The 12,210-nt window shown below is 41.8% G+C and overlaps 1 protein-coding gene across 8 annotated transcripts in view; it reads right to left on the bottom strand.

Annotated features, from left to right (window-relative positions):
- The window catches only part of TIAM1 (TIAM Rac1 associated GEF 1), a 362,433-nt gene that overhangs the window by 36,490 nt on the left and 313,733 nt on the right, over positions 1-12,210 (bottom strand). For 7 of the 8 annotated variants that reach the window (XM_074326168.2, XM_074326172.2, XM_019730167.3 and 4 more), the window contains one exon: positions 4,589-4,692. In XM_074326168.2, the coding sequence (XP_074182269.1) occupies positions 4,589-4,692 (104 nt within the window). Of the gene's footprint in view, positions 1-605; positions 898-4,588; positions 4,693-12,210 lie in introns of those variants that run through there. The other variant, XM_074326190.2, reaches the window with a different exon arrangement.

Genomic DNA, 12,210 nt, shown 5'->3' with positions numbered 1-12,210 from the left:
AAATTATTCCTGACTATTAACCCACTCACTACATTTTCTTATTAGGGAGTCAACGTGTATTACACGTCTACAATATAGGTCACTTGACATTAAACTGTTAAAACATCCCCTAAGCCAACATTTCTATATCCGTCTCCTTCTCAAGTAAGCAGAAATGAAGTCAAAAACACCTAAGACTTTATAGGACGCAAGTCAAACACCCTCCTTCCAGAAATGCTTGCTGTACAGACTTCTCAATTAGACATGGGGAGAGGGGAGACTTGCCATGCAAATAACACAAACACACTCAAAATCCCACCAACGAAAAGAAAGGGGGGAAATCCACACAACAGTTAAAAAAAAATACATCTTTCTGCCATTTGAGAAGGCAAATATAGATAAGTGTAAAGATTCTTAAGCAAATTCAACTTCACACCAACTACTGATGCCCCACCCCCATGCTAAAATATATATTTTTCACCAATACCCGGCTCTAGAGGGCAAAGGATAGCATATGGAGAAATAGGACAATCATAATCACCATCCTTTGGATCAGGAAACAAATTCAGCTGGAAAGTCGTAACCTAAACGAGGCTACTAGCAAGGTAGAATTCAAACGTGCTCACCAGATGAAGTGACCGATATACAGAATCACCAGACTTGTCATTGTTTTCAGTCCTGGGCTTGCGCTTTATTTTCCACAGTGCAGACATCATCAGGAATATATTCTCATGGTAATTCTACCACCTGACGTGTTCAGCACAGAAACAGAAGTTTCTTAAAATACTCCCAGCAAACTGAACGCCTTCCCGCTCCCAAGAGAGCATCCTCTCACAGAGACAGCCCATGCGGGCTCTCCCAGCCCAAGCCAGCTCTCCCAGCAAAACCTACAGCTGCCTCTCCACACAGAAAGGGCAGCGACAGTCCAAGCCCAGAGCAGCACCCATCCACGTCCCTTTCGGTGCCCTCTGCGATGGTGTCAAAGGCTCAGCCGTGGACAAGAATGCATGCTTTGATTCCACCTGGCTAGCCAGCAAAAGTTCCAGAAAGGGAGAACCAAAAAGAAGCAAAAAAAATATAACAAAGCAGAAAATGCCTCTTCAGGATGCGCCTGTCTCTACTTCTCAGGCGAAGAGCAGCTGACTGGCCAGCACCCTGCACAGCACAGGAATATGCAACCCACCAGGTCAACTTTGAAGACACCCCTTACTGATTCGGGAGGGAACAGCCTCTAAAAAGCACAGTGCTGCTGCTGCTGCTTCTTTTTTTTTTTTTTAACAGTTCACATTTTCCACTAATGCTATTGTTACTGAGCAGACATTTCTCAGACAATCACAATTGGGATTAAAAGGGGGGAGGGGGAGGCTTTCAGAATGAAAAACGTTCTGAAAATTATTCTAATACATTTGCTAAATGGAAAACAAATCACAGCTGCCAGAGGGCCTGTATGCAGGACACAACTGCCCAGAGCTAATCAGCATTCACTTCCAAAGACAAGAGTTTTGGAGTAAAAGCAGGGAAACAAGTAGCCAGTGGGGAGAGACCCTTTGAGGTTGTCACCCACCATCACCAGAGGAAGGAGGCTGCTTACAAAGAAAAAGGCTGAGATAAGGCCCCTGTGGTGTGCAAGCCCCTCCCCCCACCCCGGGATGTGACATTCCACTGTTCAACAAGCTCACAATTATATACTTGCTCAACCCAAAGGGCCATGTGTAGCAAAAACTGCTATTTAGGAAAAAAACAAGGAAAACACATAAAATTCCAACATGCATTCTCTTCATCCTGGACAATATCTCGTAAGACAATTAATTTAGGAAGAATAGCAAAAATATTAAAACACAAATAAATCAAGAGCCCTCAAATGTTTAGCCAGAATAAAAAATGATTTTGTGTTTCATTCATTCATTTGTTTATTTTTACATTTCTACACCCAGCTTGGTGCATTCAAATGAAGGCTAAATCATCTTTCCACGCTTAGGCAATTTAAAAATGAATTTTTACTTTATTCTCAAGAAAAATTACACACTGACATAAGAGATGCATCAAAAAAAATTTAATCTTAATCAAGAAATTTAAGATATATATTTGCTCTTACTTTAAATCATTTTTAAAAAGACCCAGAAAGCTTAAGTATTAGGAAAATATTTATGTGACTAGTGAACATATATTTAATTGGCTTACAGCACCACTAATTAATTAATTCTGTCCTTTTTTGAAACCTGACATTTAACACCTTATTGTTAAGACCTTAACAATATGGTCAAATCTAGTTTTAGCATAGCAGTTAACAACACAAGGCCTGGTTTTTGTCATCTCAGAGCTGTGTGAGCTTCAGTGAGTTGCTTAACCTCTCTGTTCCTATAAAATAGATGAAATAATAGTATCTTTCCCTCAGGGGTATTGTAAAGAGGAGATGAGTTAATATAAAACATTGCCCAATACATATAAAACACTAAATAAGTATTAGCTCTCATTTATAATTAATAATACATAGTAGGACCCAGCCTCCAAGAACCACTTGCTCAATTTAAGGTTTTTGCTTCCAAATATCCTAAGTGAGAAATTTAATTCATGAAAGTCTATTTTAATGAAAGAACTTGGGTTGCATGACAAAGTAGTTCAAATAAAAAAGATAAAAATCAAACCAAAATTAGGGAGTATTTCAGGGTACAGAATCACACACAGTGATCCCCAACCCAGGGATAAGGAATGTGAACCTATGGTTTCAAAGGGGTCTGTTACATGATCTTTAAAAATACTGAGATCGTCACCCAAACTTGTTGTCAATTATTTGGAAGAAAGTCTCTTTTATGAGAGCCCACCGTGCATTTCTACAGTGAAATCCAGGGAAAGCATTGTCTGTTCCTACATTTGACCTTGTGTGTTCCAGGTGAGTTTTAGGGCCTAATTCTCTGGAGAAAAAACCAGGAAGTCAGAGAGATGCCAGGGGTCAGTCAACAGAACCCTGAGGCCACTTCCTGTCTCTCCAGGGCTAGAACCTAATATTATAGAGGAGTCTGTGTAGGACCTAATGACTCAATATATTTAAAATGGAAACAATCTCAAAATCCACAAAGGGATGAGAACACTGGGCTATTATTACAGGGAGTAAAAATGATCCAAGTTAAAAAGCATTCAGAAAAAAAAGTTTTAGAAATAGGAAAAATAGCTGTATTTCTAAATCACACTAGAAATTGGGAATTAACATTTTTAGTTTCAATAACAATAACAACTAAATAAATACCGTTCAAAATATCTGACCTCAGTATGGACATACCGGTTTTACCTGAGAGCGACTGACCCTCCCTCCACCCAAAAGTAGGTAAAAATAAGGTAAGGGCCACAAAAATTAAAAGTAACTTTAAGTAAGCTTTTTTTTTTTTTTTACATTAAACGAAACATGCATATTTCCACTCATCTGTGTTTTATTTAACCAGCAATATAAAGCCTTTCAGTTTGTAAATACTAAATTTATAAATTTTAAAATTAATTTCAAATTTGAAATTTTACGCTGTTCTCCGTTTAAAACGGACACTGGGAATGATGATGCATGCGATGGTGGTGAAAAAGAAACACATGCGGGTAAAAGAGATGCGGGAGACAGACAAACATGCACTCAACAAAGTCCTACAGAGATATATAAATACAGAGAGAGACAAAAAGAACACTCGGAGAAATGGAAGTTTTTAACATAATAGTTCATATTTGAACAGTCTATTTCCATTATCAATGTGCTCTCCCACAGTGATATTATTTGACCCACCCAATCATCCGATCACTAGTGGGCAAAGGTAAGAACCACCCTGATATTGAAGATGGGAAAACAAAGGTATAATTTAAAAATTATATGATTTGCTCTGGTTAAGTGACTGGTAAATGTCAAACAAAAGAATGAGAGAGAGGGAGAGGAATCAACATAAATGTGTCAACAACCTTACGTGAAAAAATGGTGACTAAATATAGAAGCATAATCACACACAGTTGCTTTTGCTGGGGGGCGCGGAGAGGTCTTTTGGGTATAGGTAACACAGAGTTTACAAATCGTTGTACTTTGAAGACTGATGAGAAAAGGTTATTGACCCATGAAACTCTCCGTGGAGTGCGAGAGAAGCATGATGTATGATGAAAAACAAATTCACATGCTTGCACCAAAGAGTCAGAACACAAACTTTCTCAGTGCCCAACCAAAAGAGGAACAGTCTTTGTGGATTAATAAACATAGTGTTTCCTTCCCTTTAATGTAAAAGATGATCACCTTTAATAAGAGCTGAATACAGCTCACGCAAAAGGGGTTCATCACAGAAACCATGAACACCAAGACCGCCCACCTGACCCACTCTCACACATTTCGGATGCTGTTGCATTGTAACCAGAGATGTAAGAAGGAAATGGGATTCATTAAGACTGATTTCTGCCCTATATTCTCACACATGGGTCTATTATCAAGGCTGTAATTTGGATTTTATGTCTTATTTAGTGACATCTCAGAAGTAAAAAACACTCGATCCTATGGAGAGGCCTTCAATCCACATACAGCTGCAAAGGTGACGCGTCAGCTGGGACTCTTTGGTGGTTCCAGACATGGGATGTGAAAATGAAAATCTCTCACCTTGTTGCTGTGATCAGTCTCATCGGAGGATTCCAGGTCTGGCCCTTCCGTCTCCTCCGGAGCGGTCTCGGCACTACTGCCCTGTTCACTGCTGAGGCCGTGCCCTGCAGGGGGAAATCAGAAGGAAAGGTGGGTTGACATGAAGAGGAATTGTTAAAAGTCACCCCTGTGTAAAGGGGCCTGGGGTTACGCTCAGGACGTGTGCATATATTGTTACACCCTCCAAGTAAAAGCTCCAGAATCTTGGCTCAGTAAGTGGTCGTTTTGTTGTTTTTATTGTTACTACTACTATTATTATTTTCCAGTATAGTATATTTTTATTAATTATAATGTATAATAGTTATGGTGTCCCCCCAAATTCATGTTAAAGCCCTAACCCTCCCAATGTGATATATTTGGAGGTGGACCCAGGTACCCAAACATTCAGTCCATAACACTTGTGATGTCTGTTTTCAGTCTAGCAAACCATGAACATAACACCACATTCCCATAATTCCCACCATATTCTGTGCCAACGTGAAGGGAGAGAACATGAGCATTACTTTCCTCTGGAGGGCTTCCCAAATTCAAAGAGCATCTGAATGCCCTGCAGGAAGTACGTTATGTCAATTCAGATTCAATGGGCTTGGGTTGGATCTAAGTTCTGCCTTTCTCACAAGGGCCGAGATGATACTCATCAATACTGCAAGTCCATGGATCACACCTGGAGTAGCAGGGCTGTCGGTCATTTAGAAACCTCTGGAGAGCCTGATACGACAGAGGTAATCAACCTGTGTGGCACTGGATCAGGGACGACAGCACTGTCACTGTAACCAGCCAAGAGAGAAAGAAAGAAGGAAGGAAGGGAGGGACAGATAGGAGAGCAGGCAAGGGAAGTGGAGGAAGGAAGGAAGGAAATGAGAGGAAAGAGCCACTTCCTGTGTCTCTGGATGAAAACCTCAGTCTGCAAAGAGCCTGCCTTACTCCAGTGATGCCATTATAATCATGAGCCGCTTGACATCAGGAGAGCCCCCCCACTACAGAAATTTTAAAATCTCCTTTTCCTTAATTTCTTATCTCCCTAGTTCCTGATCTTAATCACCGTTCAAATCAGCTTTTTAATCTTAAACAAAAGATTGTTCCCAGCCTGAATCACAGGAAGTCCCCTGCCCCACTCCAGGCCATTCCAGGCCCCACTCCTGGGGGAACAACACCACCCGAATGACGGGATTAACCAGAGGAAAAGACCACAGGCTCCATGAAGCTAAACGGAATTTCTATCACACAGCCGCCTTGCGTCGATGGCTTTGGGTCCTGCTTTTTTTAACTCTAACCAAAATCTATCTCTCCTCATCTAGGGGCCATTGGGATACAAATGATGCCCCAGCAAGGCTTCCAGCACACCCCAACCAAGGAAGCGAACGTGGTCTTCCAGGCGGATCTCGAGACCCCTTCCTCTCATTTAAGATCAGATAGGGTGAGAATTCTGTGAATCCCCCATAGGCAGGGATAACGGCCACATTCAGTAGGAAGCAGGTACATAAGAGACCTCCTGTCCCTCAATTACCCATAGAGATTTACGGGGACCATGTGTCTCAAGGGGAACATAAGGCAGGCAGTTAGAGATAGGAATGGGGTCTCCGGACATTCCTGCACGTTTGACACGACCTATGAAAAGCGACCACCCAGAAGACCTCCCCTCCATGCCCAAATCTTTCCTTTATCCACTATAGCCCTCAACCACTATGAGGAAGCTAAGGGATACTAAATACCTAACTAGATTAGACCAGTCACTCACACTTGTGCATTAAAGGCTACAACGACATTTCCCTCACCTTAGCCTCATTATACCATCATTATAATATACATATGCCCGGAAGTTCATTAATATCATTATAACAGACTGAATTCTGGGAAGGAACATGCATGCGCAGTCTAAACAGATGAAGTAATAGCCTCTTGTCAATCACAGGTGCCAATGAAGTGGCCCCACATGTAGGGAGGAGTAGCCCATTCTAGATGAGAAGGAAATAAAAACTCCAAGTCCTCACCAATCGGCACCTTTTGAGCCACTCTCTTGCTCTGGCCCATTCCTATTTCTTTGGAGTGTACTTTTGCTTCTAATAAACTGCTCTTTCACCACGGTATTTCTGCGTCTCCTTCAATTCTTCGCTAGAGACGCCAAGAACCTTGACACCGCGCCCAGAAGGGCCTGCTCTCCGTAACAACTCTGTTTCAAATTTGAAGTTGGTTGAGAAGCTACAGGAGGAAGTCGACCTCTGAGCATCTTTGCTCCAGGGCTACAGCCTCGAGGCCCCTTCCCCTTATCTGGAATGAAGCACCAATGACATGAACGCACCTTGTGTGGTGTGGATGTTTCTGTCTGTTGCCCCTCTTTTGCTCTGGCTCTAGGATTTTCTTGCATGCCTTTTTTCTTTTTCTTTTTTAAGGAGGGCGCAGCTCACAGTGGCCCATGTGGGGATCGAACCAGCAACCTTGGTGTTATTAGCACCAGGCTCTAACCAACTGAGCTAACAGGCCACCCTTGCATTTCTTTTACTTACTCTCTCACTCTATAACAGGATGGTAGTGGTCAAAGAAAGCAGCTTAGTTACCTTGGTATAGACATCAACATCAACTACGTCACATTGTCACTTCCATGGGGAAAAAAAGTGATTGAATACTTTATATGTGGCAATGACCGAGATGCCAGGGCCAGAAAGAAGCAGAAGAGTGGGTCACCCCCACTGGGGAGCTGACAGCTCACAGCTAACAGCACGAATCTGTGAGGTTGCGGGAACAGGCCCACTCAGTACTACCCAGAGCAGGCAGGCTGCACGACACCAGGGGGCACCATTCACACCGTAGTCTGCAGAATGGTGACCCACCCCACCCCCACCTCCCCGCCTGTACAGCCAAATGCCGTGGCCCTGCATATACCCACTGAGCACATGATGTACCTGAAGGATAGCTGGTGCTCATAAAAAAGTGAGAAAACAAATGAAAGGATTTTCATTGTTAACGACACTGTGGACTGGGTATCCTGAAAAGCAAGCAAATAAAAGCTACCTCTACAAAACACTTAGGAATGCTAAATGAAATGTAACAAAATCTTTTTTTAATACCAAAGCTGAGCTCCAAGAAATCCCCAGAGCCCAAAATGAAAAGATAAAGGAAGCTGGAGTGGTGAGCCAGTCCCGATGCATGACAGTGCTGAGAAAATCCATCAGTCCCCAAACCCTAAGCAGTGTTTCCCAAAGGGAGAGAAGCTGTAACAGTGATCCCATAACTTCTATTTTTGATATTTAAACCTCTGATGTAATTCGATTTGACAGTGGTTTGGCTTGGGACTGTTTGAAAGTTTTTTTTTTCCTTCCCTGGCTTCCTCTCCTCCCCCCAAACCTTGAAGACTCAGTTTACTGTGCATTTACTATGCACATCAGTTCCAATAGTTCTGTTTACTTCAGACCAGTGTGCACACCTGGCCCAGTAACTTGGGAGGGTTTTATTTTTGCGTCTGTATGGGGTTCACTCCTGATCCTGGAGCAGACCAGCCTCTAGGAAGGGCCTTTTCCTGAAGTTGCCTGACCAACTTCTGCTTCCTTTGTTCTGCCCCTCCTGTCATGTCTATTAACACCTCTGGTGGTATTAAGAGTGGGAAGGCAGTCTTTGTGACAGGGAGTCCACTGTCTTCCCTGAATGATGGCATTTTGGAATAAAATCTACTTTTCTTTCCACCAACCTCACCTCTTGAGTTTTGGCTTTCGTGCGGCAAGCAGCTGGACCTTTTGTACGGTAACAAAACTACTTGCTGTTCGGAGAGGCACAATTCTTTGGGAGCAAAACTGTATACCTGGCATGTACACTTAGCCTCTCTTGCCCATGGGCACTAAATACCTTTCACATTCCCCAGTCACTGTGACAATCAAAACTGCACCCACACATTTCCCGACAGCAGTACCACCCAGCCTGGGAACCCACGCCCTGAAGCCTTGGTTTTAACTGTAAAGCTATGAGACAGAAAACAGGCACTGGGTCAGTCCCAGTTAGAACCTTATCTCCTAATTCATATGGTTCCCTTGAAGGGCTGCTCCATAAGTCTAAAAAGATGTAAAACGATAAAAGTACTCACTGGCAAAAGAAAAAAACAAAGGAAGGCAGGGAAGCAGAAAGAATGGGAAGAAAAGAAGGAAGGAAGGAAGGAAGGAAGGAAGGAAGGAAGGAAGGAAGGAAGGAAGGAAGGAAGGAAGGAAAAAAGGAAGGAAAGGAAGCTTGTTGAATTCTGCCTATATGGTGGGATAGGAGAGTGTTGCCACGCAGCAGCTTAACAGTTTGTTTCTTTGTACGTGCCCCCAAAGAAAGGAGAGTCTGTGAGATGGATCCTTTCAGGGACTTTGCTAAACCTTTGTGTTTGCCTCCCTGTTTGGTCTGGTCAGCCAGTGACAGGTACGACTTTCCACGTGGAAAGCAACCTAGTACAGGCGGAGCAGAGTGGGGACCAACAGGAGAACCCACTGGGTTTGTATAGGTGGGCACTGCCCCCCACATTCCTCAGGCTAAGGAAAGCCTCTGCCTCTGTGGCTGCATTCCTTCTGGAAACCTGCAAGGGAAGTGATTCAATGATGTGCTCTCCATCTATTCATATGCATATAGGTTTTGTCCCTTGGGGAAGTACATACATCCTGAGACTTATGGTTCAGTTGCCTGCAGGCAAGGGTGATTGGCTTGAATCCGTTTCCTATTATGATGTATGGAATTCACAGATCTTGAGATTGACACGCTTTATCTCCTTTACTTCCCCACCTAACTAATAAAAGCTGATGCTAGGTCGACTTGGGCCATTCAGTCCTTGAAACTGGGGGTCCCTTGGTCTGCTTAAACTCTATTTATGACTACTGTCTTTTCTTAACCCTGCGCCGCCTCCTCGCTCCCCACAACTCTCGTCACGTAGGACGCAACAGGAGAGTGGGGAGGGAGCAAGGAAGGTTTCTTCCCTAAGATTACAGCCACAGGCTGGCCTCAGGGGTCTTTGAGATTCATGTTGACACTAGGTATCCAGGAAAATCCCATGTCTTGTTCGCTCAGGCTGCTATAACAAAAGACTGAGAGGCTTAAGCAAGGGACATTTATTTCTCCAGTTCTAGAGGCTAGAAGTCAAAGATCAAGGTGCTAGCAGATTCTTTTCTTGGTGAGGACATTTTCCAGGCTACCATCTCACTAGGTACTCACAAGACCGCTTCTTTGTGTGCACAAGGGGAGAACAAGTGAGCTCTGGTCTCTCTTCCTCGTCTTATAAGCACACTAATCCCATCATGAGAGCTCCACTCTTGTCACTTCTTCTAAATCTAATCACCTCCCGAAGGCCTCAACTCCTACCCTGTTTCCCTGAAAATAAGACCTACCCAGACAATCAGCTCTAACGCGTCTTTTGGAGCAAAAATTAACATAAGACCCGGTATTATTATACTATTATATTATATTATATTATATTATATTATATTATATTATATTATATTATATTATATTATATTATATTATATTACCTGGTCTTATAGTAAAATAAGACCGGGTCTTATATTAATTTTTGCTCCAAAAGATGCATTAGAGCTGATTGTCTGGCTAGGTCTTATTTTCGGGGAAACACAGTTGTAACAATCACATCGGGGTTAGGGCTTCAACATATGATTTTAGTGGGACACAAACATTCAGTCCATGACACTTAAGATGAGAAGCTGCCATAAAGTTGTTCTAACTTGTATTCCAAGGGTACCTGGCAAAAGCAAAAACAAATCTACCTTGCAGGGATTCATCCTTAATGATAGTATCATATAATGCCCAGAGACAAAGCTTGGTCAAACAAGAACCCATAACCCATTAGTATAACCATACAAGAAGAACCAAGTCCCCACGAGTGAGAAGCAGCAGACACAACAAGCCGCCGAATCCGATTCCCAAGGAACAGTACCACAGAGATCAGATAGAGAATGTCGAGAAAACATACTTAAGACAAAAAAAAAAAAGACAAAGAAAGACGAAGAAAAGAGACAATTTCAAAAAAGACCAGGGACGTTAATAGAATTTTTAGAAATGAGAACTATAACCACTGACATGAAACAGTCAATGGATAAGAATCAAGGTTGAAGAAAGAACAGAAGACCGGAAGATGTGTCTGAAGACATTACCCCACTATAGCACAAAAATCTTCGAATGCTGAAACTATCAATATAGAATTGTATTTAAACCTAAAATATTACCTATGAAGAAGAATGCAATAAAAACATCTGAAATGCAAAGAGTGAGAACGTTTATTACAAACAGAACCTCACTAAAAAATTCTCTAAAGGATGTACTTTAGGTGGGGAGACACACACAATCTGATATACAAAGTGAAATGATAAAGAGCTGATATACACACAGGTTAAGTCTTAGTGTATAAAATAATAACCCACACATGCCCCAAAATGGCATTTGGGAATTACAAACATACAAGATTCAACTAAGACAATCGAGGGAGTGATTATGTTTAAAGTCCTTTTATGCTTCAAGAGAGAAGTAAAAAGACTAACTTTGGTCTCTGCTATCCTGTTTCCCCGAAAATAAGACCTAGCCCGACAATCAGCTCTAATGCGTTTTTTGGAGCAAAAATTAATATAAGACCCAGTATTATGATATGATATGATATGACATGATATGGTATGATATTAAAGACCCAGACTTACAGTAAAATAAGACCGGGTCTTATATTAATTTTTGCTCCAAAAGATGCATTATAGCTGATTGGCTAGGTATTATTTTCGGGGAAACACGGTATGTTAGAAATCATGTTAAAATTTTAAGGGCAACCACTAAGTGAACAGTATTAGATTATATCACTTGAAAGGGGAAAGTGGCATTTAGCAATTCAATTCAATCCAAGAGGGCAGGAAAGTAAAAACCAGCAAGACAAAGGCAGCAAAGTAAGATGACAGAAACAAGTCAAAATACATGGATCTTCTAAATAAATATAAAGTAGACTAAACTTAATACTTTAACTTCATGTTTAGATTAAAAAAAAACAATGTAAAATAAAGCCCACCTATATGCTACATATGCAAGAAATAGACCTAAAAAAAGACACAGAAGATTAAAAGTAAAGGGATGAACTAATCAGAAACAGTTTCGGAGACATAGAGGGAAGACTGAGGGTTGCTAGATGGGAGTGAGGGTGGGGATAAGGGGGAAGGCGACGGGATTAGAAAGCACAGTCAGTAACCACAAGATTGCCACGGGGATATGAAAGTTAATTTGGGGAATGTAATCAATAATGTTGTAAAGATTTTGTAGGGTATCTGATGGATACTTGTCTCATTAGGGAGACCACCTCAGGGATGATGTAGATGCCTGATCACTGCACTGTACACCTGAAGCTGAAGCTGAACAACAATGAATGTCAACTACAAGTTTATACATATATATATGTATATATACATTTATATATACGTACATATATGTATATACTCACAGGAAGCGGAGTACAGCATTAGGAATAGAGACAGTGGAAATGTAATGGCTCTGTGCGATGTCAGAGGGATAGTGGATGGGGGAGGGGCGTTCACACAGTGTGAGGGATATAAATGATAAACGTCTAAGTATTACTTTGTTTT

The sequence above is a fragment of the Rhinolophus sinicus genome, chromosome 17 (assembly GCF_057876585.1).
Source record: "Rhinolophus sinicus isolate RSI-liver-muscle chromosome 17, RSI-T2T, whole genome shotgun sequence".
NCBI lineage: Eukaryota > Metazoa > Chordata > Mammalia > Chiroptera > Rhinolophidae > Rhinolophus > Rhinolophus sinicus.
Note: the sequence above shows the minus strand (reverse complement) of the source record. Positions and strands in the feature narration are given on the sequence as shown.